Source organism: Siphateles boraxobius, unplaced genomic scaffold (assembly GCF_051911475.1).
Source record: "Siphateles boraxobius isolate OS27281-9 unplaced genomic scaffold, OSU_SipBor_1 41, whole genome shotgun sequence".
In the NCBI taxonomy this organism is placed as follows: Eukaryota; Metazoa; Chordata; class Actinopteri; order Cypriniformes; family Leuciscidae; genus Siphateles; species Siphateles boraxobius.
The window spans coordinates 6,710,594-6,734,821 of record NW_027509042.1 but is presented as its reverse complement, the minus strand read 5'-3'; the positions used below and the strand labels follow the sequence as shown (position 1 = coordinate 6,734,821).

General features: G+C 36.4%; 2 protein-coding genes across 4 annotated transcripts; one reads left to right on the top strand and one right to left on the bottom strand.

The window, feature by feature from the left end:
• Nucleotides 1–166: 166 nt before the first annotated feature.
• On the top strand, nucleotides 167–15,734 carry stau1 (staufen double-stranded RNA binding protein 1). 3 transcript variants are annotated; one of them, XM_077198033.1, is made up of 15 exons: nucleotides 167–366; nucleotides 2,218–2,559; nucleotides 4,138–4,259; nucleotides 4,348–4,528; nucleotides 7,010–7,160; nucleotides 7,278–7,449; nucleotides 8,260–8,355; nucleotides 8,493–8,705; nucleotides 11,017–11,160; nucleotides 11,590–11,736; nucleotides 12,576–12,651; nucleotides 12,788–13,110; nucleotides 13,198–13,320; nucleotides 14,600–14,679; nucleotides 14,816–15,734. In XM_077198033.1, the coding sequence occupies exons 2-15, from the start codon at nucleotides 2,370–2,372 to the stop codon at nucleotides 14,901–14,903; spliced, it is 2,106 nt and encodes a 701-aa protein (XP_077054148.1). In that variant the 5' UTR covers nucleotides 167–366; nucleotides 2,218–2,369; the 3' UTR covers nucleotides 14,904–15,734. The 3 variants fall into 3 exon arrangements, with proteins under 3 accessions (XP_077054148.1, XP_077054147.1, XP_077054149.1); XM_077198032.1 differs by having other exon boundaries at nucleotides 12,785–13,110; XM_077198034.1 differs by lacking the exons at nucleotides 167–366; nucleotides 2,218–2,559; nucleotides 4,138–4,259; nucleotides 4,348–4,528 and adding an exon at nucleotides 6,016–6,128.
• Nucleotides 15,735–16,988: 1,254 nt separating this feature from the next.
• rdh20 (retinol dehydrogenase 20) lies at nucleotides 16,989–21,663 on the bottom strand. Its single transcript, XM_077198036.1, has 6 exons — nucleotides 21,110–21,663; nucleotides 18,365–18,463; nucleotides 18,120–18,268; nucleotides 17,684–17,815; nucleotides 17,362–17,512; nucleotides 16,989–17,211 (listed from the first exon to the last, which is right to left on the bottom strand). Exons 1-5 carry the CDS (start codon nucleotides 21,560–21,562, stop codon nucleotides 17,389–17,391), a joined length of 957 nt encoding a protein of 318 aa, XP_077054151.1. The 5' UTR covers nucleotides 21,563–21,663; the 3' UTR covers nucleotides 16,989–17,211; nucleotides 17,362–17,388.
• Nucleotides 21,664–24,228: the final 2,565 nt, after the last annotated feature.

Below are 24,228 nucleotides of genomic sequence, written 5' to 3'. Positions count from 1 at the left end.
CCAATAACACAAGGCCCGCCTGACCAAACCACAAATCTAACTCGGCAGATGCAGATTATGTTTAAATACAAGTAATGAAATAGCGAAATGGAAATTTAAATTAGTAAAAAATTATTTTAAAAAAACTCTTCTCGTAATTTTAACCCCACAAATAACTGGCGTGATGTCATTTCCTGGCAGGGGCGGAAAATATCGGGCTATTCTCTTTAGTGTTTGCCCTGTCCACATTCACCCTCTCTACCTCTTTCCCGTTTTTTCATACTAAACCAGTCCAGAACCCCTTAAAATTAGACGAAACCGAACTGACACTACGCGTTAACATCGTAACTCATGGAGTAAATCAAAACCGGGGAGAAATAAACTGAGGTGAGCTTTATTCAGCAGGAGCCTGCTGAGATGCGCGAGCTGCTAGTGTGTTAACGTTAGCTCGAGCCATTCAAATCAATGGATCTTCTAGCATAGTGTCATAGCTGCTTTTCACTGAAATTCACATAGAATATTATGTAAACGGCTGATTTGGTCATGTCATGCTTGGTATAAATGTGTATAGTGGGTGTTTGTGTATTTCGCTGGCTTCGATACTTTGCTTTGCAGGGGTAGGAGGAGTCTTGACAGCTGATATTTATTTTCACCAGCTTATGCGGTAGTTAAAATTTACAAATTCTAATATGTTAAAATTCAGTAGACTTTGCACACTGAAGTGTAGCAGGAGAGAATGCTGTACATACTAATTATATTTAAGCCGTGCTAATGTTAATTTACGAAATATCAGTTTAATCTAAGTGACTGCCTGACTGTACAGTGTTAATGGATGTTTTAACCCCTAAGTTACTGTTATTGTCAACTTTTTTGCATGGGCGATGTCTTGTTTGTTATTGTTATGGAGTAGACTTCCAGGAATTGTCAACCAATAAGAGCTCGTTGCCATGTTACTGTAAAACGCTATGCTCAAAACTTTGCTGAAAACCCTGTTCTACAGTCTTCTACATGCATTTTGCCCTCTGATTTATAGTCCATAGTTTTTATTAAGGTAAAAAGCCTTTAGTATAAGTCTAAAAATGCCCACCCCTTAGGTCGTAGTACTTGTAGTTCTTTAAAAATCTTTACGGAATAAATGTCAGAATAACTTTTATATTATGTAAGAAGTTTGTTAAAAAAAAATCTCTGTGATAAAAATGTATTTAAACTATAGGCTATTTGAGTTTCATATTACTTTTTGGCCATATAAATAACTGCAGCTGCACCAAATTGCATATTTTTTCTCCTCTAAACAATTCTGGGGTGGGTTTTTCCTCTCTCCCTGAGTATGAGTTCCATAGTCTCACTATATGAGCCATAAAGACCTTCTGTATTAAATATGATACAACAAAACGGAAAACCAATGCAAACTTTTTAAAATATTTTTTTTGTCTAAAGGTTTCAAAAATTAGATCATTCTTAAATCCTTCTTTAAAATTTTTTGTTAATAATTCAATTTAAATAACTTGGACACTTTTAAAACTTTTGTAGATCATTTAAATTGTGTTGCTACGTTTAAATCTGTTTATGCTGTTAGAACACCAATCGCCATTCAAAATCTTGACAACAGTTATGGCGTCACTGGAATATAAAAATGAGTCTTATTTAAACAACTTTTAAACAAAACAGTATTGCATCAAAAGTGGCGGTACTTAGAAGTGAACAAGAACGATTAATTAACTTAACAAATTGTTCAAAAACACTGATTTGTTCATTGACTTAATTAATTTACTTAACTAATTGTTAAAAAACACTGATTTGTTATCACTCAACGTCTGTCATTTCATTTACCGATCAGGTAGGGCTAACATCTCCATGTTTATTACATTAGTGCGAGTGTGTTTTTCTTTTTGCATATGTCTTTTAATTTATTTATTGTTGACTAACTAAATATTAATTAACTTAACTAATTGTTCAAAAACACTGATTTGTTCACAGATTTTTCACTACTTATATAGATGTACACTGCTAAGACAGTATTGTGCTGTGATGTATACGTAAAGATTCAGCTTTTCATTTACTTAGTCAAATCCGAAAATCTAAGCTTAGCAAATATGTTATTAACATTACTCTTTTGCTTTAGCACTAATATTATGAACTTTTTTTTGGAAATGCAAATGTAGATAGATCTTTCGGTTGATTACGCATAACATATCTATGATAACGAATCTTGATTCTTTTCTTTTTTCTACTCTGCAGGTAGAGCTTTGCAGTCCTTCATTCTACAAACCCACTCATCTCGTTCTTTTTCTTTGACATACAACCCTTCTTTAATAAAGTTCTCCTCCTACCTGACTGCAAAGTCTATACCTGGTCATTCAATCAACCCATCTTCCTACCAGCCAATCAGAATGTCACAGCTTCAGTTCCAGGCGCCTGTCAACACTTCACCCAGTGCCGCCCCTTTACAGCTGGCCCAACCCCAACCTGGGTTCAGCATTCCCTGTGCCAGTGCTCCCTTACCCTCAGAGAGTGCCAGTCACCCGTTACGAAACTCCGCCCTGCCTTCTGCATCGGCCACGCCCTTCTGCAACCCCACAGGTTGGTGATAAGGTGCTTGGTGCATTTTTAGACAAAAGGCATCGTTAAAGTCCCCATGAGATCAAAATTGAAGCTTTTTTTATGAATATGTTAGCCTTACTGTTATTGCTTCAAAACAATGACAAAATTTGCATTTAGTAGATATAAGCATTCAAAATTTAGTCTCTCATTTCCTCCAATATGAATCAATGATTTTGATTACATCACTCTGCACTTCAGCTTCTAGTCAGATTTCCTGTCCAAGCAAATGCTCTCTTGAATCTACATTGTCCAGCCCGGCCGCCCCCAAATAGACACTGAATCTGGGGCTAAAATCGGTCACTTATTTACACATTTACTAATTTTCTACACTATAGAGGATAGGGAACGATTCAGACAATGTAAATGAGCAGATCATATGCGCGAGTCATCACATACCAGAAAACAGATCTGACCCATTTGAATTCTGCACAGAATTCTATATTTTAAAGCTATATGGAGGATAGGAGAAATGGTTAGAGATTAGAAGGAAACTGTGGCTTTGCCTAGCTCAATGGCTCTGGCCCAGCTGTGATATAAACTAAATGCTATTGGCTATTTTTAAAAAGGGGCGGAACTGTTCGAAATGTCCCACCCTGTCTTCCTGTTTCAGAGAAAATTGCATCAACACATTGAATAATGCTGCGTGTTTCAAGGCTCTTCAGTGGGCCTTTAACTGTTAGGACTTGAAAACTTGAACATTTGAATTCTTCAGCTATGCCCAGGCCTACATGGGAATCTCAAACTTTTTTATAAAGATTACTTTTAATAACATATATCGCATCCACAACAATGGTTTGAAACTGTCTATTTAAACATGTTGAAAAACTACAGTTCAAAAGTTTGGAGTCGGTATGGTTATTAAGATTAATAATAAGTTAATATTTTTATTCAGCTAGGATGCATAAAATTGATCAAATGTGAAAGTAGAAGGGTCCCCGGAGGTCGAGGCTGCCACAACCTGAGTTGATTGAAAGTTGATTCAGGGTAACCAGTGGCCCGGTGCTCTAGAGGGCCGGGTTGGCTGGGACAATAACCCCGGCTTAAGTGTGGGCCCCCACATTTATAAGCATTTATAATGTTACAAAAAAATTCTGTTTTAAAATAAATGCTGCTCTTTAAAACTCCTACTATTAACCCAAAATATTATGCAGCACAACTGTTTTCAGCATTGATAATAAGAAATGTTTCTTGAGCACCAAATCAGCATATTAGAATGATTTCTGAAGGATCATGTGACATTAAAGACACAGAAAATTCAGCTTTGCCGTCACAGGAATAAATTACATTTTAAAATATACTATCATAGTAAACGGTTATTTTAAATGTTAATATTTCACAATATGACTGTTTTTTATTATATTTTTGAAACCTAAAAGTATTTCTTTTAAAAACATTTAACATCTTGCCACCGCCCCAAACTTATGAACAGTAGTGTATTTTTCAGGCTTTTTTAATGCACATACAAAAATTTCAGTACATGGTTTTGCCCTGATAACAAAATTATTTTCTCTGATTGTTTGAGTTTTAAAATGTTTTCTTTTTGATGTATTGATTTAGTATCTAACATGGCAAACCCTAAAGAGAAGACCCCAATGTGCTTGATAAACGAGTTAGCCCGTTACAATAAGATCCAACCTGAATACAAGCTACTCAGTGAACAAGGACCAGCCCACTCCAAGGTAAGACTTGGCACTTTACTATATACACAAACACACAAAACTATCTCTTCCCACCTGTCTGAACTGTCTGATGGTGTCTGTTGGTCAGATTTTCTCAGTGCGGTTATCTCTGGGGGATCAGCACTGGGATGCAGAGGGGACCAGTATCAAAAAAGCCCAGCACTCAGCAGCATCATGTGCCCTTGCCGAAACTACTCTCCCCAAACCCAGTCACAGAAGCCCCCGCCACCCTGGCAAGAACCCAGATGGGATCTACAAGGGCTCAGAGTGTACGTCCAATTTTTTTTCTTTATCTTCTCAAAAGGACTAGTACGGAGCCCTGCACATGACTTGCAGTCAAAAAAATAAAATTATATATATATATATATATATATATATATATATATATATATATATATATATATATATATATATATATATATTGTGGCCACGAATTAAGAACTCGTTTAAGTAAATTTTGTCCACAATATAATTCATTCCCTCATTTTAAAGGGATAGTTCACCCAAAAATGAAAATTCTGTCATTAATTACTCACCTTCATGTCGTTCCAAACCCGTCAGACTTTCGTTTATCTTCGGAACACAAATGAAGATCTTTTTGATGAAATCTAAGAGCTTTCTGTCCCTCCATAGACAGCTACACAACTACCGCTTCAGTTCATAATGGGATCATAAAACTAATCCAAATTAATTCAGCGGTTTAGTTCAAATTTTCTGAAGAGACACAATTGCTTGTACAGATTTCATTTAGGCTTCTATTCACATAAATATTAATCAACTCACACATCAGTTGTGGTAAACAGAAGCTCAAGCATGTTCGCTTGACGTGTGAGAACCAATGAGGTTCATTCTCGTTTTACACAGCACGTTTGACCTTCCTCAAGAACCAATGAGGTTTGTTCTCGCGCGTCAAGCAGGTTCGGTTGAGCTTCTGTTTATCTTCGCTAATCAATATAGAGCAATCAAGTCTCTTCAGAAAATTTGGACTAAACCACTCAATTCTTATAGATTAGTTTTACAAACCTTTTGAAGCATTCAAGTAGTTGCGTAGCTGTCATTGGAGGTAGAGAAAGCTCTGATTTATTTAAAAAGATCTTCATTTGTGTTTCAAAAATAAACGACAGTTTTATGGGTTTGGAATAACACGAGTGTGAGTAATTAATGACAGAATTTATTTCGGTTTGAACTAACCTTTTAAGTAAATCGTGCGAACGATATAATTTGTTCCCTCGTTTTAAGTAAATCGTGTGCACTATGTAATAATATGTCCCCTCGATTTAGTAAATTGTGTACTAATTTGTTCCCCTCATTTTGATTCAAACTAAAACAAGGGAATTAACTAGGACCTTCATTTAGTAAAGGGAAGGAATTATTATATTGTGCACATGATTTAGTTAAACGAGAGAATTAATTATTATATCATGAGCACACTTTACTTAAAATGAGGCAACGAATTGGTAAAAGGTGCTGACGCATTAGTAAGGCGTGATAATGAATTGTTAATTTGTGGCCACGATATACATATTTTTTTCCTACATGTCATGTGCAGGGCTCCGTAGAGTATCACCCAAAAGTGAATATTCTCTCATCTTCACACTGCTGAAACCTGCATGAATTGGGCTGTCGAAGTCCAAAAAGGCAAACAGTATCGTAAAAGAAGTCCATATGACTTGTTTTGCTTTAACCAGCTCTGTGTTCTGCAGAGTTTAGTTCCAACCCTAAGCAAACACACCTGAACCATCTAACCAATTCAGGATTACTTGAGAATTACTGACAGGTGTGTTGGAGCAGGGCTCTCCAGGAGAAGGGTTTGCTACATCTGTTTTAGAGACTTCAAATGTACAGTCACATGAACTATTTTCATACATGGTGAGTAGATGATCATTGATTTTTAATTTTTGGGTGAACTATTCCTTTAATATTCCAAATAAATGTCTCCTTTTTTCCACTTATTTTAACCTTGAATATATCTGTTGGAGTTAATCTGTCTTAGTTTGAAGTAATGTATAGTTTATTGTAGTTTTATTCAGCCAGGATGTATTAAATTGATCAAAAGTGACAGTAAAGATATTTAAAATATTGATATTTAAATGATTTCTGTTTCAAATAAATGCTGTCCTTCTGAACTTTATATTCATCAAAGAATCCTGAAAAAAAGTTTCTATAAAAATATTAAGTAGGACTATTTCTAACACTGAAAATTTCTATTATTTTTATTATTTCTAAATCATTCTAATATGAGGAGCACCAAATCCTCATATTAGAATGATTTCTGAAGGATCATGGTAATGGCTGCTCAAAATTCCCAGGTCAAATTACATTATTATGTTTTTATTAAATATCCCAAATTACAGTTCAAATGCTTGGGATCAGTAGGGATTTTTTTTTTTTTTAATTTATCAAAAGTGACAGTAAAGACATTTATAAGGTTACAAAAGATATCTATTATAAATAAATGCTTTTATTCTGAACTTATTCACCAAAGAAATATTAAGCAGCACTACTATTTTCTACTTTGATTATAATAAGACATGTTTCTGCCATTAAATCAGCATATTAGAATCATTAATGTAATACTAATGTGCAGGCTGCTGGAAATTCAGCCTTACCATCAGAGGAAAAATTACATTTTAAAATTGTAAATATATTTCTCAGTATTGCTGCTTTCGCAGTAATAGATTAAAACCCATGTAATTGAACCCCATGAATGTTAGCAGTGCAGCTGTTTGACATGTATCTCTCTCATGCAGATAACATAACCCACACTGTGGAGCTTAATGCACTTTGTATGAAGTTGGGCAAGAAGCCCATCTATAAGCCTATAGATGCCTACCATGGGATGAGACCAGCATTCAACTACAACATCAGAGCACCTGGCCCTTATGCACGCTCCATGCAGCAGTATGCACTCTCTTTTTGAATCTTTTGCTTATTGAATGATTTACAATAGAAATGTTGAGCTAAGATAGCCAGTGATTAATCTTATGTATACTATATCCCTTTTCTTCTCTTGATCAGTTATTACTACCCATTTCCTCCTGTGGGGCCAGTACTGTATCATATGGAGCTGTCTATTGGTGGACAACAGTTCCACGGCAAGGGCCGCACGCGTCAAGCAGCCAAACATGATGCTGCGGCCAAAGCTATCAAATACCTGCAGAAAGAGCCAATAATGCAGCAACTGTCTGAGGTGAGTTCATATATATAACATGTTGAATTGGCTGTCAGTAATGCCGGGTACACACCACACGATTTTGGCCCCGATTTTCACTTGCCGACAGTTTTATGGAAATCACCGATGTATGCCCAAAATCAGAGGCAAATCTTGACAGTCATGTAGTTTGTATGATCAAAGACACGTCGCCAATGCCTGTGAGATATTTAGCATCTTGTCTGCAACTCAGTCATGCAGTGTGAAATGTGTTTTGACTGAAAATTACATTGGTGATGACCTACAGCCAATGAGAGAGCAAGGGAAAGTTCAGGGGTAGGAGTCATAGACCTGCAACAAAAACATCAGCATGCATGGCTTCCCTTCATATTCTTCTTTTTTCACTGTAAATTGGTGCACCGACAACTTGGGTCACATGCTTCTTACATGCATCATTTTAACAAGAAGAAATCCTGTCTCATGCATGATCGTACATTTATTTCCTGTATCAATTCTAGCGTTTGTTTGGGAGTGGAACGTAGTTTGTAGACCAGACAGAGCTGTCAGCGATTCTTCCTATTGAAATGTTGTGTAACGTGACCCCTGTCGCCAATCCGTCATTTAAATTTGCACACAACAGCAACTAAATGGTACCTCAGACGGTCGTGTAGTGCGAGAAGAACAGCGATCCAACAACTTTGACTAATGCTTGGTACACACAGCACGAAAATTCTTCAAAAAGGGCTGCTTTCAATTCTTGAACCTAGTAAATACAAGTGCAAATGCAAATACAAATGCAATTATCTGATTGGTTTAGTTAAATTGTGAATAACAATCCCTGTCATGTAGATGAAAGAAGAGCCGGTACAAGAAAACCTTAACAAATCCGAAATCAGCCAGGTGTTCGAGATTGCACTGAAGCGCAACTTGCCTGTGAATTTCGAGGTATGTCATGATCCCATCATGCATAGGCTACAAATATACAAAAAAATACTTTCATGTACATTAGAATTGAGCATGCATATCTCTGATGTCCAAACCACAAATTGTTCACTTTTTTTCATTCTCCTCACTGTATACAGGTGCTAAAAGAGGCTGGGCCTCCTCACATGAAGAGCTTCATGGTGAGGGTTACTGTGGGCGAGTATTCAGGGGAGGGGGATGGCAAAAGCAAGAAGATCGCCAAGAAGCTAGCTGCCATCTCTGTGCTGGAAGAGCTTCGCGGACTGCCTCAACTACCTGTCACAGACAAAATACCACTACGCATTAAAAAGAAAAGCAAGTCCATTATTAAGGTAGATGAGGACTTACACTTGGATGGGTTAATTTGGTTGCTAGAGGGCTGTTCTGTTAAAAAAAAAAAAAAACCTTTGCTAATAAATAAAGTTATTAATTTTTAATAGTTTGGTCTATTAAAATGTTAAACATTAATGTAATTATTTAAGTACCAAGTTAGAGTGTTCTTTCTAGTTTAAAGCAGCACTATGCAGAATTTCTGTTTTTGTCAAACAGCGACCCCTAGAGTCGCTGTAGAGTACTTGTATTTAACGTTACTGTCGTAACAACTCACGCAGAGCGTGACAGTCTATGATCTGCACTCACGGCCTCTGCACTTTATAATAATAAAGTAGCCTACCGGAGCCTAAATGCCAGATGACATCAATAAAGTTACATGTATGTCGCATTATTTCATAATGTCCGTTATTATGATGTTGTTAGACATGATTATTGCAATTTATCATAATAGTTTGCAAATTCCGCTCATTTACACTATTTACAACGTGTAGGCTTATTTATGTCCTAATAATTATGTGAGATATTGACAACTGTTCTCATGATAATCGCAGGAATCATCTTTAACAGTGAAAGCCTGAGCGAGTAGGACTCGTCCGGTTCCTTGGGCTGTCAGATTCTCGTTACCTTTTTCTAGACTCTTCCGACCGCGCTTTCTTAATTTTTTTCTCCATTCTGAAAGCGCAGGTCCGATATTTACTCGTGTCTGACTCCTTGCTCGGTCAGTCTGCCGTTTCCTCTTTCTTTGTTTCTCCGACAATGCTTTCCTACCTTTCTGCTTCTTATATGCCGGTTTAGCCATGACGATAGTTGTTCTTATAGCTAGCCGGATCTGGATGGGGGCGTGTATGCGTGTAATGTGTGCAGTGCCGTAAAGCAATTTGTTACATCGCGAGGGCTGAAATCACATGATACTTGATATATTTGAAAAATGCTGGAAAAGTGGGCAGAGCCCAGCGGAGGGGGGCGTGCACCTGAGAGGCATCTCTCTTAATGCAAGGGTGAGGTTAGCTGGTAGCCTATGACGTCAGAGGGTACCACAACTTCCAATAGGAAAATTCAACTGCAGTAGCCACCGTTCAACCTGAAGAGGGCAGCACTCAGAAGTTTTTACACCATATATTGTAGAATTAAAACACTTTAAACCCAAATTTTAAAAAATGTACTCCAATCAATGAACAGCATTTATGAAGCTCCATTCTTACCGATCATTAACTTAAAAAGTTGTTTTAGTGTTTAGTTACCCTTTAATAATCTTTTTTATTGATTATATTTAATTCATAGTGTATTTATTTGGCCAATAACTGCATGTGCCTGATTGGCCAATTAGCTAAAGTGGTTTCAAAATTTTCCAACTGCCTTAATGGATAAATCTTTGTTTACAAATATTCTTTAGTGATTTTGTTATACTACTGTTGAAAAGTTTGGGGTCAGTAAGATTTTTTTAAACGTTTTTGAAAGAAGTCTCTTATGCTCACCAAGGCTGCATTCATTTAAAGATACAGTAAAACTGTATTTTGATGAATATTTTGAAATATTACAATTTTAAATAATTTTTCTATTTGTAATTTATTCCTTTCAGCAGTCATTACTCCAGTCTTCAGTGTCAAATGATACTTCAGAAATCATTGCAATATGCTGATTTCGTGCTCAAGTAACATTCTTATTATTATGTTGAAAACAGTTATGCTGCTCAACATTTTTGTACAAATCGTGATAATTTTTTTCAGGATTCTTAAATTACCAGTAAATACCATCAAACAGCATTTATTTTAAATGGAAATCGTTAACATTTAAAGGGTTAGTTCACCCGAAGATGAAAATGATGAAAATGTCATTACCCTCATGTCGTTTTAAACCCGTATGACCTTCGTTCATCTTCGGAACACAATTTAAGATATTTTTGGTTAAATCCGATGGGTTTGAAACAACGTGAGGGTGGGTGAGTAATGACAGAATTTTCATTTTTGGGTGAACTAACCCTTTAAAATTGTCACTTTTGATCAATTCATTGTTGCTGCCAAATGAAAGTATTCATTTCTTTAAACTTTAAACATTGACTTACTGACCTAAAACTTTTGAACAGGTGGGCATAAATGGGTGAATTCCTTTGTTTAAATATAAAAATTTGAGTGAAAAAAAAAAACGAGTGACCATACCAATGCAGACACTGGTAGTCATTCTATGTGCTTTTTCAGGGCAAAAAAGCAATTAAATTATTGCCATTTTCATCATATTCTCATTCATCTGAATGTATTGATCAAGTGTGTCAATATGTATCTCTTTCTTAATGAATCTTGCACCCGCTCTCAGCTTCAGACCAGTCCAGAGTATGGTCAGGGCATGAACCCCATCAGCAGACTGGCTCAAATCCAGCAGGCTAAGAAAGAAAAAGAGCCAGAGTACGCGTTAGTGACGGAGAGAGGTCTGCCTCGACGCCGGGAGTTTGTCATGCAGGTACTCCATCAGAGTGAAGATTCTGTTCTCTGACTCAGCATTTTTATAATAGTTCAGTGCACATTTTGTGTGAAGGCAATTTTCTTCTGGCCATCATTTTCATATACAACCTGCAAAAGTGCTACTTGTCAGAAATGTTCCTAGAAAAGTAATGTGCCCCTGTATCGCTTTCTGCTTTTTCTCATACTGAGTTACTCTGTATGGAGATGGCTTCTGAAAATGTTCATGCATTGTGTACCCTGAAGAAGGCTCTTAAGCTGAAATGCGTTGGTATTTCTTAGTTTATTAAAGTTCCCCTTACCACTAGTGTTGCTGGGATTCCCTTTTTGTACTTTTTATGTTGTCTGCTTTCATGCACCTTGTGAGCTTAATAAAGTCGCTCCAGATCTAACCTTACTAGTACTTTTTTTTTTTTTTTTTTTTTCTCAGGTGTCAATTGCGGGTCAGAATGCAGAGGGAATGGGTCCTAGTAAAAAAGTGGCCAAACGAAATGCAGCCGAGAAGATGCTGGAGCTTCTGGGCTTCAAAGTGCCTCAGCCACAACCACCCAAACCGGCATTGAAAACAGATGAGAAAGTGAGTGTCTGCTTATTAGCAGCATTTACTTTGCATCAAAAACATTGTGAAAGTAGTTTCAGGGGGTTTCAAACTGTGGTCCTGTGCCGGAAGGGACTGAAAAGAGGGTTTGAGAGAAAAAAAAAAAAGTATATATATATGTATATATATATATATATATATATATATATTATTTTATTTTTTTTAAATTGATTTAAGGCTGTCAAAGTTAAGATGTCTTTTTTTTAAAGTAATTTTTTTTAATTACATTCCCCAAAGTTTACATTACTATTTCATTCTTTGTAAATACTGGCCAGAAATCATTAGTTTTTACATTTTATTCACATAAGTACTTAACGGTGGGCAAACAAAACAAATCTGCAGTTCATTTTGTGTAAAAATGAATAACTAAAAGGTAATGTATTGTTCGTCTTCGGAACACAATTTAAGATATTTTTGGTTAAATCCGATGTTTTTTTTTGTTTTTTTTTTGCCAGATAATACATGATCTGGAATAAAAAAAGAACAAAAATATTTATTTTAACAACAATAATAATTACGTTTGTCTTTATAATATGACGCCTAATCATTTTATCACCCAGCTTAAATTCTTGAATTCAGGGAAAATTTTTGCTGCTATATATTTGGAAGGGGGTTATCATCATATTTGGGGCTCCTTGGCATCAAAACGTTTGACAATCCCTGAATTAATCCAGAAAATTATTATTTGCTCATTTTCATCTTGTTCCAATCCTGCATAGCTTTCATTCCACCATGGAACATAAACAGAAAAATGTGTGTCAACTAAAAGTGTTCGTGTAAAAAGTTAAAGAGTACTTTGTTTTATTTTTTTTATAAAGGCACCTGCTAAGAAACCTGGAGATGGACGAAAAGTGACCTTTTTTGAACCGGGATCTGTGGACAAGGCTGGTCTTGGTATGTGTTGTCCAGTCATTTGTCATATATCGCTGCTATCATCAATATAGATGTGGTCATGTACATGGTCCTTGTATCATTGTTCATTTTAGTGAATATTATTGCTTGCGATTGACACTTGCGTTTCTCAAAACAGTCAACAAGGAGGAAGATTTCCGAATTCCTTTTCTCAGCCATCAGCAGCTTCCTGCTGGTATTTTACCCATGGTGCCTGAGGTGGCACAGGCGGTAGGTGCCAACCAGGGACCCCATGCAAAAGACTACGGTCGCACAGTTGCCCCCAACCCAGCCATGGCCACAGTAACGGCCATGATTGCCAATGAGCTGCTGTACGCTGGCACGTCCCCGACCGCCGAAGGTATACTAAAGACCAAAAACAGCTTGGCACACAGACCCCATGGACCCCTTACCAGACCATCCGAACAGCTCAGCTACCTGGCCACTGTACAGGGATTAGAGGTATTGAATATAATGATATCACACTTACCTTTCCACTAACACACTTACTAATGATGTCACTCAACCAATCCATTTTTTTGGTCACAGGTTGAATATAAAGACTTTCCCAAAAATAACAAGAATGAGTTTGTGTCTCTGATAAACTGCTCCTCTCAGCCCCCTCTCATCAGCCACGGCATTGGCAAGGATGTGGAGTCCTGCCATGACATGGTAAATATTAATATTTTAATACTTTTATTTTTTTATTAATACATTCAGCAAGGAGACATTACACTGATCAAAAGTGGAAGTTAAGGGTACGTTAACGTAACAATGATGTACTAAAAACAGAAAAGTTTTTCCGCTACAGACGACAACGCTGGCAAAGCTATCCTCGTTCAAACGGACCCATGACAAGATAAAAAACGCTGTATTATGCTGTCAGACCAGTAGTTTGCGATGTCACTTTATAAAGAAACACTGCGCACCTATAGACTGAACACATAATATGCATGCAGATTACGTCACCATTTTCACAAATTCACATTTTTGTAGTTTACAAGGAGACGATTAACGGTATTGTTTTCAAAAACATGCACTTTGAAACCCCGTTTTCAAAAGTTAGTGTTTTCAGGCCCTCAAAATGCTGTTGTCGTATAAATGAACGGACAAAACGCATGAAAAGTTTTTATTTGTAAACTGTTTGGTAAATGGCCCCTTAGACATTTGGTGGCAAATTTATTAAACGGCAAATTAGCGTTGAGCGCAGATGTGGGTGGAAAGTTCTGCGCGTGATCTTCTGACAATGTGCACATTAAAGAACACGGATGCAGCTGGATCACTTCCATAATGACCAATGCAATCTTCTGCCATTCCAAATAAATTAACACGCTCTACCACACACTCTCTCTGTTCTCTGCAATTCTTCTCCAACTATCGTAGCCATGTCAAGCCTAAAATGGGTTAAGACATGCTTTTTGAGGCATGAAATAATTGCACAATTTTCCAGCCGCAAAAATGACTGTCCACGCCTTTTCACTGCTAATTTTATCTTCGGTAAATAAAATGCCAAAAAAGTATTTGTGCTAGGTCTGAACATAATAATGTTACAATAGATTTCTATTTCCAGTAAATGTTCTTTAGTACTTTCTATTCATTGAGGAATCCTGAAATAAAATAAAAAATATTACAATTTCCACAAACATATTAAGCAGCACAACTGTTTTTAACATTGATAATAATAAGAAATGTTACGAGTAATGGCTGCTGAAAACTCCGCTTTGCCATGGACAAATTCAATTTTAAAACATTAAAATATATAAACCGTTCATTTAAAATCGCAGTAATATTTCACAATATTACTATTTTTAACCGTATTTTTGATCCAATAAATGCAGCCGTGGTGAGCATCAAATACTTTTTATCTTGGTAGTGTACTTAAAAGATTGCTGTGGAAGATCTATCTCTACTTGTATCTTGTTTACTGCAATGCCTCTTTCTTTCCGGACAGGCTGCTTTGAACATCCTGAAGCTCCTGTCAGAACTTGACCAGCAGTCCAATGAGCGCACAGCTAATGGACCAATGTCAGGGTCAGTATTGTATGGTCTTAATTTTACATGAATATGAATTCATGCATGCATTCAGAGTAATGTTCTTTGTAGATGCCTTCTAGAGTGATTTGAACACATTTTTTTAAATTCTTCTCACCCGTCTCCCCCTCCACAGGTGCAACAAACAGGACCTAGAGGGCAGTGCATTATTAAAGCCGGCTAACTCGAGCAGCATCGGAAAGACTCTGGATGGCACAGTGTAGAAGTGATTAGTCGGTTTATTTGCGAAAGACTAGAGAAATGTCAGAAGCAGAGTTTTGATTGGCTGCTCAAAAAGGCCTTTGAGTAATTCTGAATTTATCTTGGATTTAAATTCATTTATAGTATTCAAAACTTGCAGTTGAACAAGATTGAGAGATGTTGATGTTTAATGTGCACATGCAGTGATACATTTTTAAACGCTAAGGCTTTGGAAAAGTCGCCTCATCATATCCAGTGAAGTGGTGGTTTTGTTTTTGTTGTTAAATTGTAAAATGAATATTGTGAAGTTTGACGATTAGATTGGCTTTTCTTCATTGTTCCAAGGAAGTCATATATTCAGTGTCATAATTTTTATTTTATTTTCTCGTTTTTATTTTTCTATTTTAATTTTTTTTTTTTAACGTATTATAGGAACCCATCGAGTTGGGTTGTATTAGCGCTGTTGTGAAGTGCAGTCTAAAACCCCGTTGAAGGATATGATGAAGCTCTCAAACATGTCTCTGCTGTGGCGGTTCTTCAGTGCTTTTTGAGTTACAATGATGACCATAACACTCTCAAAAAAGAAATCATCTACATTTTCATGTAGGTCCGGGAAAATGTTATTGTGACTTCAGTGTAGAGTGTGTGGTGGTGTTTTTTGTTGTTTGTGTGTGTGTGTGTGTGTTTGAGTGAGTGAATGTATGAATGTATGTATCAAGCACGATATTGTTCGGTCATGTCAGTTAAACTGATGCATTCTCCTATCAGTGTTGATCCCATCCACTCTCTGCCAGTTGCATCCTGATTTCCTCATGGAATATGAGTAAAAAAGATGTGCCTCTTGCACAAAAAAACTGTGTGTGTTCTGTAAATGCTATAACTGGGGGTATCATGGTCATGGAATACCTGTAAAAATCCGAGAATTTTAAAATTTTGATTTAAAGGCCTAAAAAAGGTCTCTGAAGAATAACTAGAAAAGCTATTTTTTTATATATTAGGAATCTATTTATTTAACTTTGAGTACAAATTCAGTTAAATGTTTTTTAAAAAAAAACACTTAGAGAAATCACAAATTACTGGTGAAAGTGATGTAAAAATGAGTGGGCATTCTATATAACTGGGGCCAAGAGTAAGCAGTGTTGGGGAAAGTTACTTTTAAAAGTAACGCATTACAATATTGTTACTTCCTAAAAAACTAATTGCATTACTTAGTTACTTTTATGAATAAACTTATGAATAGTTACTTTTATCAATAAATAAATGAATAAACCTCAGGCACAAGGTAACGCAAATTCACGCCTGTACAGTAGAGGGCGAAGCTTAAACCTTTCAGCTGAGCTGCTTCTGGATTGCAGAACAATAGGACACAAAAAGAACTCTTACTTGAGCAATAAAAAAATTAAACACGTGATGTTTAACTAAAGTCATTTTTGATTATCAGTATAGTTGAATTGGATCAGTGAAGGCCAGCAGCAAAGACAATGGGAAATAAAGTGAGATTAAATACATAAGTATATTTGGGTAATTTAACATTCAATTATTGCAGGTTTGTGTAATATTCTGTTTGCATTTCACGGTTTTAATTCATTTTTAGGAACACTGAATCTGTTTTTGAGCAAGTGAGAAAGGTAAATGCATGATCGCATTTAGTCTATAATAACTGACATGTACCCACATTACACACAACACCTCTGCCCTTACTCATGATTTTGTCAACATGGGGACAGGACAGGTGTCAGTAAATAAATGGGAAAAGTTAATTTTTTCAAGTAGGTAACAAGTTACATTATTTTAAAAATAAGATTGAAAAATGAATGCGTTACTTTACTAGTTACTTGAAAAAAGTAATCTGATTACAGAACTCGCGTTACTTTTAATGCGTTACCCCGAACATTGAGAGTGTGTGAAAATAATTATTTTTTTTCATTAAAGTTTTTTATTTCAAAAAGGGACAGTGTACATTAATCAACATTTGTGAATGTAAATGTACCCAAATTGGCCCAAAGGCTAGTTTTCGTTGGTAGTCCCTGTCCCGGATGTTATTAAGGCTAAAAACGAAAGAAAAGAAAAGGGAGAAAAACAACAATAATAATACAACCAGATGTGGAACTTGCGGTTTGTTTTATGTTTTTATGAACAAGTACAACAAGCAATCGTTTTCAATATAATTGGAAGCCACGGGGACAAAAACACCGCTACACTCTTATTTAAATAGGTATTATGCCCAATGACTTGCTCTGTCCAGTCCCAATCCAGTAGCATAAAAACACATTTCAGATGTGAACCATATCAGTGGTTGTTGAACGGCTCACCCATGAGTGATTAGCCAGCCTGAAAAACAGAACACAGCTAAATTTGGCCTAGATAACCAAAAGAAACCCATTTCGCTTCAAACAGTGACATACCCACACATCCATAATAATATAAATGAATTCAAAAGAATATTCCACACATTATTTGCTGCAGCTGTTCAAAAAAGACCTGTCAAATTTGTAGCTTTCCAGATGTTTAAGCAGCCTTTATTGGGCCGTTGGCTGCTCTTTTCTTCCTCATGGACTCAATAAACGGGTACATGCACTGGTCTGATCCCATAAAGCGATATGTCGCCACATTGGATTCCCATGGAAGCAGGCTGCAAAGACAAGATGTCATTCAAGTCAAATGCTGATGTGTAGGGCATCAAGGTTTGCTCTTTTAACAGTAAAAATATGTATGGTGTCATAAAGGAGGCAGAATTATTTAGTGTGATGCAGATGTGAGTAGAAATAAGACTTCAAGCATGTTGATGTTGGTCTTTACTCACGCTCTGGCCAGGAAGGGCAGGTAGGTTAGTCTGGGAATGCACACTAGTGGCTGGTCTATGAGAATGGCATTCATAGCCTGCTGTACGCAGTACAAGGGCTCCAGTGGAGGCAGGATCAGTTCAACCTCTTCCCTGTAGGGGGAGAGAAACGGCAACAGTCGAGTACTATGAAGGGCCATTTACACGTTGAGTGTAGACCTTAAGTGCAAGGTACTTGATTTTCTGAAGGATCATGTGACACTGAAGACTGGAGTAATGATGTTGAAAATTCAGCTTTATATCATAGAAATATATTACATTTTTAAAATATTTACTTATTTTAAATTTATTTTAAAAAATACTTAAAAATATTTCTGTTTTAATCAAATAAATGCAGCCTTCTTGAGCATAAGAGAACAAATAGAAATTTTGAACAGTATAGTGTATTTACACTGACCTAATCCTGCAGCCATCAAACATGCCAGTGTCCACAACATAAGGGCACACAAGAGTGGTCTTCACTCCATCCACGTCCTCTTCCGTCAGCAGTTCATGGGCCAGAGACTCGTGAAACCCCACCGCAGCAAACTTACTGGCACAGTAATCCTAAAATTCACACATACAGACATCACTAGTTTAATGACATGAAAATTAGGAATAAATCAAACATTTTGAAGACTATGAAAAAGGAGCCCTTCTCACCTCTACACAGGCTGTGCTGAAGAGTCCAAGGACACTGGCTACAGTGATGATGTGGCCATGATTATTGGCCTTCATCTGAGGGAGGAACGCCTTGACAGTCTACATGCAGACAAACAAAATAAAGCAGTTGATTTAGATATACCCTTAAAGGCATAGTTCATCTTAAAGTGCCCCTATACTATTTTAAAGGTTCCTAATTTTGTTTTGGAGGTCTCCTACAATAGGTTAACATGCATCCAAGGCCAAAAAAACTTTAATTTTCTCATAATACACATTGCAACATCACCCCTTTTCTCACAGTGTCTGAAACAGTAGGATTCAGTCTCTCTAAAACCCTCCTTTCCGAGAGCCTACTCTGTTCTGATTGGTCAAACACCCCAGTCTGTTGTGATTGGTCTACCGCTTACAGCACATGTCGGAAACTAAACGTCCATTACCATATCTGAATTTCAGCTCCGGAGGCTTGCTCAGCTCTTAATACACAGTGATACGAACAGTAATGATGGTGTTGGTTGTACCATATGAGTTTAACCAAAGTCCTTATCCTTTGGAAGTGCATGCAAAGTGAATTTGCTTTCATAGCGCAGAAAACTGCATCTTCTCGATATGTCTACAACACAAACAACTCTTCCAGGCCTCAGCTTCAACTAAAGTGTTTGAGGGTGAGTCAAAGTACGCATTGTTTGCGAGCAGCCAATGAAGATCATAGGCTGGAATTATGAAAATTAGTTACAAACCTACGTCGGTTTGTGCAGGAAGTAATTACTGACGACTCGTTTCAGGCAGTTCAGAATCGGTTCTTTCTTTTGAGAGACAATAATCCTGCACTTTGAAACTTTGCAGACCTTTTACATACACAAACAGTTATATTATTGTATTATTATATTATATTATATTATTCTATAATATCTGAAAAAGCATAATAGGGGCACTGTCGTTCTAAATTCGTATGCTGTTTGTTTTTCTGTTGAACACAAACTGAGAATTCTATAAGAATCTTCATGCAAATCTTTCATCTTCAATGAAAACATCATAAAAGGAAAACACCATAACAGCACAATTTATTCTACGTCTTCTGAAGACATACGATAGCTTTGTGTGAGGGAGAGATTGAAATTTATGTTGTTATTCACTGATAATCCACCCCACGGGCAAAGTTCAGAAATCTCAATTGGTTTGGTTAGAATTAAGATTTCTCAGACATTCAGTTATATCACAATTAAAAGCATATGAATTAGAATTAGATTTCAGAGCTTTGGCAGAGGATGTTTGGTCTTGGATTTTGAGAGCCATGATTATTATGAGTAGCTGCATGAAGGTTCTTAAAAAAACAAACAAAAAAAAAACAAAGTAAATAAGAAAATGTTCCCACAGAAAAATAACAACATATGTGTTTGGAACATGGAAGGATGATAAATAAAGACTTACGTTTTCATTTAATAAATATATAAGCTATGATCTTACACAGACCAAACTCACTACCATTTTCAAGGCACTAACAAAAAAGTAACACCGAGGATGTTTAGAAATGTACTATGGTAGTACCATGGTATTCTTTGTACTCGAATAAGTTGATCATTAGTTTAAATGGTAGCACATGGTGATTGAATGGAAGTTTTATCCTAATAAATGCTCAAATTGGCTGCTCAACGATCACTAACATTAACACAGGTGATAAAATGTAGATGCACTGTAAGCTGCCTTGGAGTAATGTGTCTGCCTATTGAATACATTTAAATCAAAGAACCATAGCTTCACCATCACTGGTTGTCACGATCTCTTTTTGGCATCCAGTTCACACATCAGCTCAATGCTAACATGTAGGCTGCTAAAAGATTGCTCAATGTAAGCATTAATCCACTTTGTACGTGGTCACGGTTATTTGCATTAAGAGGATCAGAGTGAGACTTTCGCTTGGAAAGAACATGTTTTATCAGAGAAGGGCTGTAAATAAGGCTAAAGGGATAAAATCAGGTAATTTCCACATCACACATTCTATGCATATCAAGGAATATAAAGGCAAAGCAGCTTTATTTAATTATAATCCATTTATTATATTTGTCAAACTTTGGCATGCATGCAGAATGTAATTCAGCACTGTACAAGGTGTTCACATGGCATTGTACTATAATTCTCATCATTCTCAGCTTAGACGATTCATTAATGTCGAGTCTTTGATTTATTTTATGCTTTGCATCTTTTTTTCTTCAAAGTCTATTGAGTTTTTTTTGTCACTCATTACATTAACATTTAAGCAAATCCAGAGACTAACGGTGAATTGAAGATGAGGTATCCATTCAATAAGTTCATGCATTCTCTGGGAGTTGAAACCTTGATCTTAGGGTTGCTAGAGCTGTTTTCTACTGTTACAGTAAAATTATAGGCCTACAGTATTATTATTGAAAATTAATTATTAAAATTATTTGAAAGTACATACTTTTTTTAAAATGAAGATAAACATATATATTCACCCTCAGGTTGTGTTCCAGTAATTCTGACCAGGATTTATCCCCCCAAATTAGTTATATCATTGGACTGCAACTTACTGACTGTATATAGCATACAATTTAAAGCAATTTAAAAGGCCATTTTAAAAAAGGGGAATTTAAAGGTCACTTTTAAAAAAACTCACACCTTGGGACCAGGAAGATCATTGCAAAAATGGCTAAATAAATAGTTTGAGATCATTTGTTTGAACTTTGAGTGTACCATTTTTTAAATTTCACTTAAAACTTACACTCTTACCCAGAAGAGGGCGTGGCAGTTTACTTTCAATGTCCTCTCCACCATGGCATCTGGGCAATCCAGGAGTCTTTCACCGGCCACCACCCCGGCATTGTTCACCAAGTAGGTCACATCCCTTCCCACATCCTTCCGTACCTGGTCGGCAGTGCGGTACACTTCTTCTCGGTTTGTCACATCCACCGTGTACCCATGTGCCTGGCCCCCTTGCGCCCTCACCATCTTGGCTGTCTCCTCATTAGCGTCTCCGTTGATGTCCCACAGCACCACTTCTGCGCCGTGTTTCGAGAACTCCAGGGCGAACAGGCGGCCCAGTGCTCCTCCAGAGCCGGTTATTAACACCAACTCGCCGTCTATGGGCTTCGTACGTGGTCTCAGCACGATGCGCAGACAAGAGCGCAGGATGAAGTACACTACGTCCAGCATCATCATCTGTAAATCCATTAGGAAGATCATGGTGCCCAAGTAGATGTGTGTGGTTGTTTGAGGGAGTGAGTGAGACAGCCAAGTTTGTTTTTGGACTAGCCATGCCTTTCCCTCAGAGGCTGTTTAAATACTACCGTGCTCCGGATTAGGGGTAAATACCTCGAGCCTGGCTGTACTGTGCAGAATTTGTGTACACAACCATTGTATAAAATTATATAAAATATAATGAAAATAATCTGATTCTGAATATGTTAAAGCAGAATAGTGGCGCTTTTCCGCTTCTATAAATCTATAGCAATTGTCATAATGCAAGTTTAGCAATGACTAACTTTAAATCTCAGCATTGGTAACATTGCAATAATAGGCTACATCAAAACATGAACCTTTAAACACGATGAATACCCACTTTTATGCATATTTATAGTTATAACTAATTAAATCAAACTCACTCTGATTTGACCTTAGCCACAGAGCATGCTGGGTGGGTAACCAGCAGTGCCACAATATTATTGTTGATAATGTGATCTCATACTGTATGCTGAAAAAGCCGCATTAAAACATAATGGAGCATCATTGAGTTCGCTGAACCACAAAAACAATCCACTGTGGATATTTGAAAACCACAAATGATATATCAGCCCTAGTTTTTTGTGACTTTGGACAAAAATTCATTTTAGTAACCAACTCTTCTTTTATTATTTAAAGAGTGGAATCATATAGGACTATGGAAGTGTTACTGTAAGGAGATTATGTGTGCGTGTAGCATTAATCTGTGTGGGTAATGCATTTGTAAGGCAATGCAATTCTTGCATGTTTTGAACAGTGTTAGTCTTGTTTAGTTAAGGACAAAGCACTGTAGTCATCCTGGATGGATCAAAGGTCTCCACCAGGCATTGCAAGTTTAAATCAACTTAACCTCGCTTTTCAAATTCTCTAATGTCAAATTAGTATTTATTTTAATGATATTTTGCATGGTTAAATCACATTAACATACTTACACAGATGCAGTTGATCACATAGAAAACTGAGTGTATTTTTATATAAAAAATTCAAATAATCACATGGTTAAAACCTTACAAAACATTACAAGCAACGTGAGTAACGTAATCAGATTACTTTTTCAAGTACGGTAATTATAAAGTAATGCATTACTTTTAAATTTACAACCAAATACTACTTTTTCAAATAAGTAACACAAGTTTCTTTGTTGTTCCATTTATTGACTGAAACTTCTGTCCCCAGTGTTGAGAGAAATCGTGAGTATAATTGACAGAATATTTTTTAGCCGTGACGGAAAAATCTGAAAGCCGTCTGTCATTTTGACAGACACACTGAGGGTGATCTGATTGCAACTTGTAACTGTAATTCTCACCCTGTCCACTTGGTTGCAAGTGGGCTCTTGCTGACCATCAAGTTAATGGTAAACAAATGGCTTTTCTGAGTTACATGACATGGTTTACAAGCTGGTTTTATTGGTTGAAACACTGATTGAGAGATTAGATGAGAGACATGATACAGATTTCGGTAAATTGGACTGTATTCACCATATTTTCTGATATTCATTCATGTTTATTTTGTTCTATAGCGTAAAGAGTCTCTTGCCCCACATCAAAGAGCGGCAAAACTGTATTTATTGTTTGAATTTTGTGATAAAGTGGACAGAATTTGAAAGCTGAGACTTTGTTTCATATCACAATTAGCAAAGCACAAAGCTTATTGCAATTCATTGGGCAAACATACATAATCTGAAAAGTAACCCACAGTCTCTGTTTCAACTTTCCCTCTGTACAGTAGCTTTAAAATATGACTTTTTTTGTTATTAAAAAAACAAGCAAGCCCAACTCAGTTAAGACAAAGTAACACAAAATTAACATAACATTACATTCCACATAAAAACAAAAATGAACACAATTAGTTACTTTTTTTGGAGTAATGCAATATTGTAATGAATTACTTTTAAAAGTAACTTTCCCCAAAACTTGTCAAAACTAATTTTAAGATAACTGCATTTTTGAGTGTAAGGACAATTGTATTGTTTTTACTCTAAATGAAGCACAATTAAAGTACAAGGACCTATAAATTAATAAAACAGTGGAACTCTATAAACTTATGTGTATACATGCAAAAGTTTCACAATATCAAAGCTCCCTTTATTTTTACACACACATCATATGCACTTGCATGTGTCCCTTTACCTCACATAACTTTTAAGTCCCTCTTTCTCTCTCTTTGCATATGAGCCATGGGAATGTGTATATTTGAGGCCCTACATTACAGCAGTGCCTATGGTATTGTTCTTTCTGCATGAATAGCCTCTAGCTACAGGAATTAATGTAATCCTCCCTTTTCACGTGTTTCAGCATCAATGGGCAATACTTGCCAGCTAAGGAAACATTGAAGAGAGTCCTCAAACACAAAATCAAAACCAACTACTGTATATACTAGAACTTATATCAATCGGCTAAATGCAAACTGTTTAGGTCATCTGTTTCTTGCAATCGTTATCATTTATACAAGCCATTATTTTTGAAATTTGAAATGTAACTGCATAAAAGGATCAGTAGGCTATAGGCAACATTCTTCAAAACCAGAAGAAAGTCAGTTTGAAATGGCGAAAGTGCTTATCAATAAAACGAATGTTATTTTTCGTGCCATTTATACGCTTAAAAGAGTTTTTGCGTGTATATGATACGCAG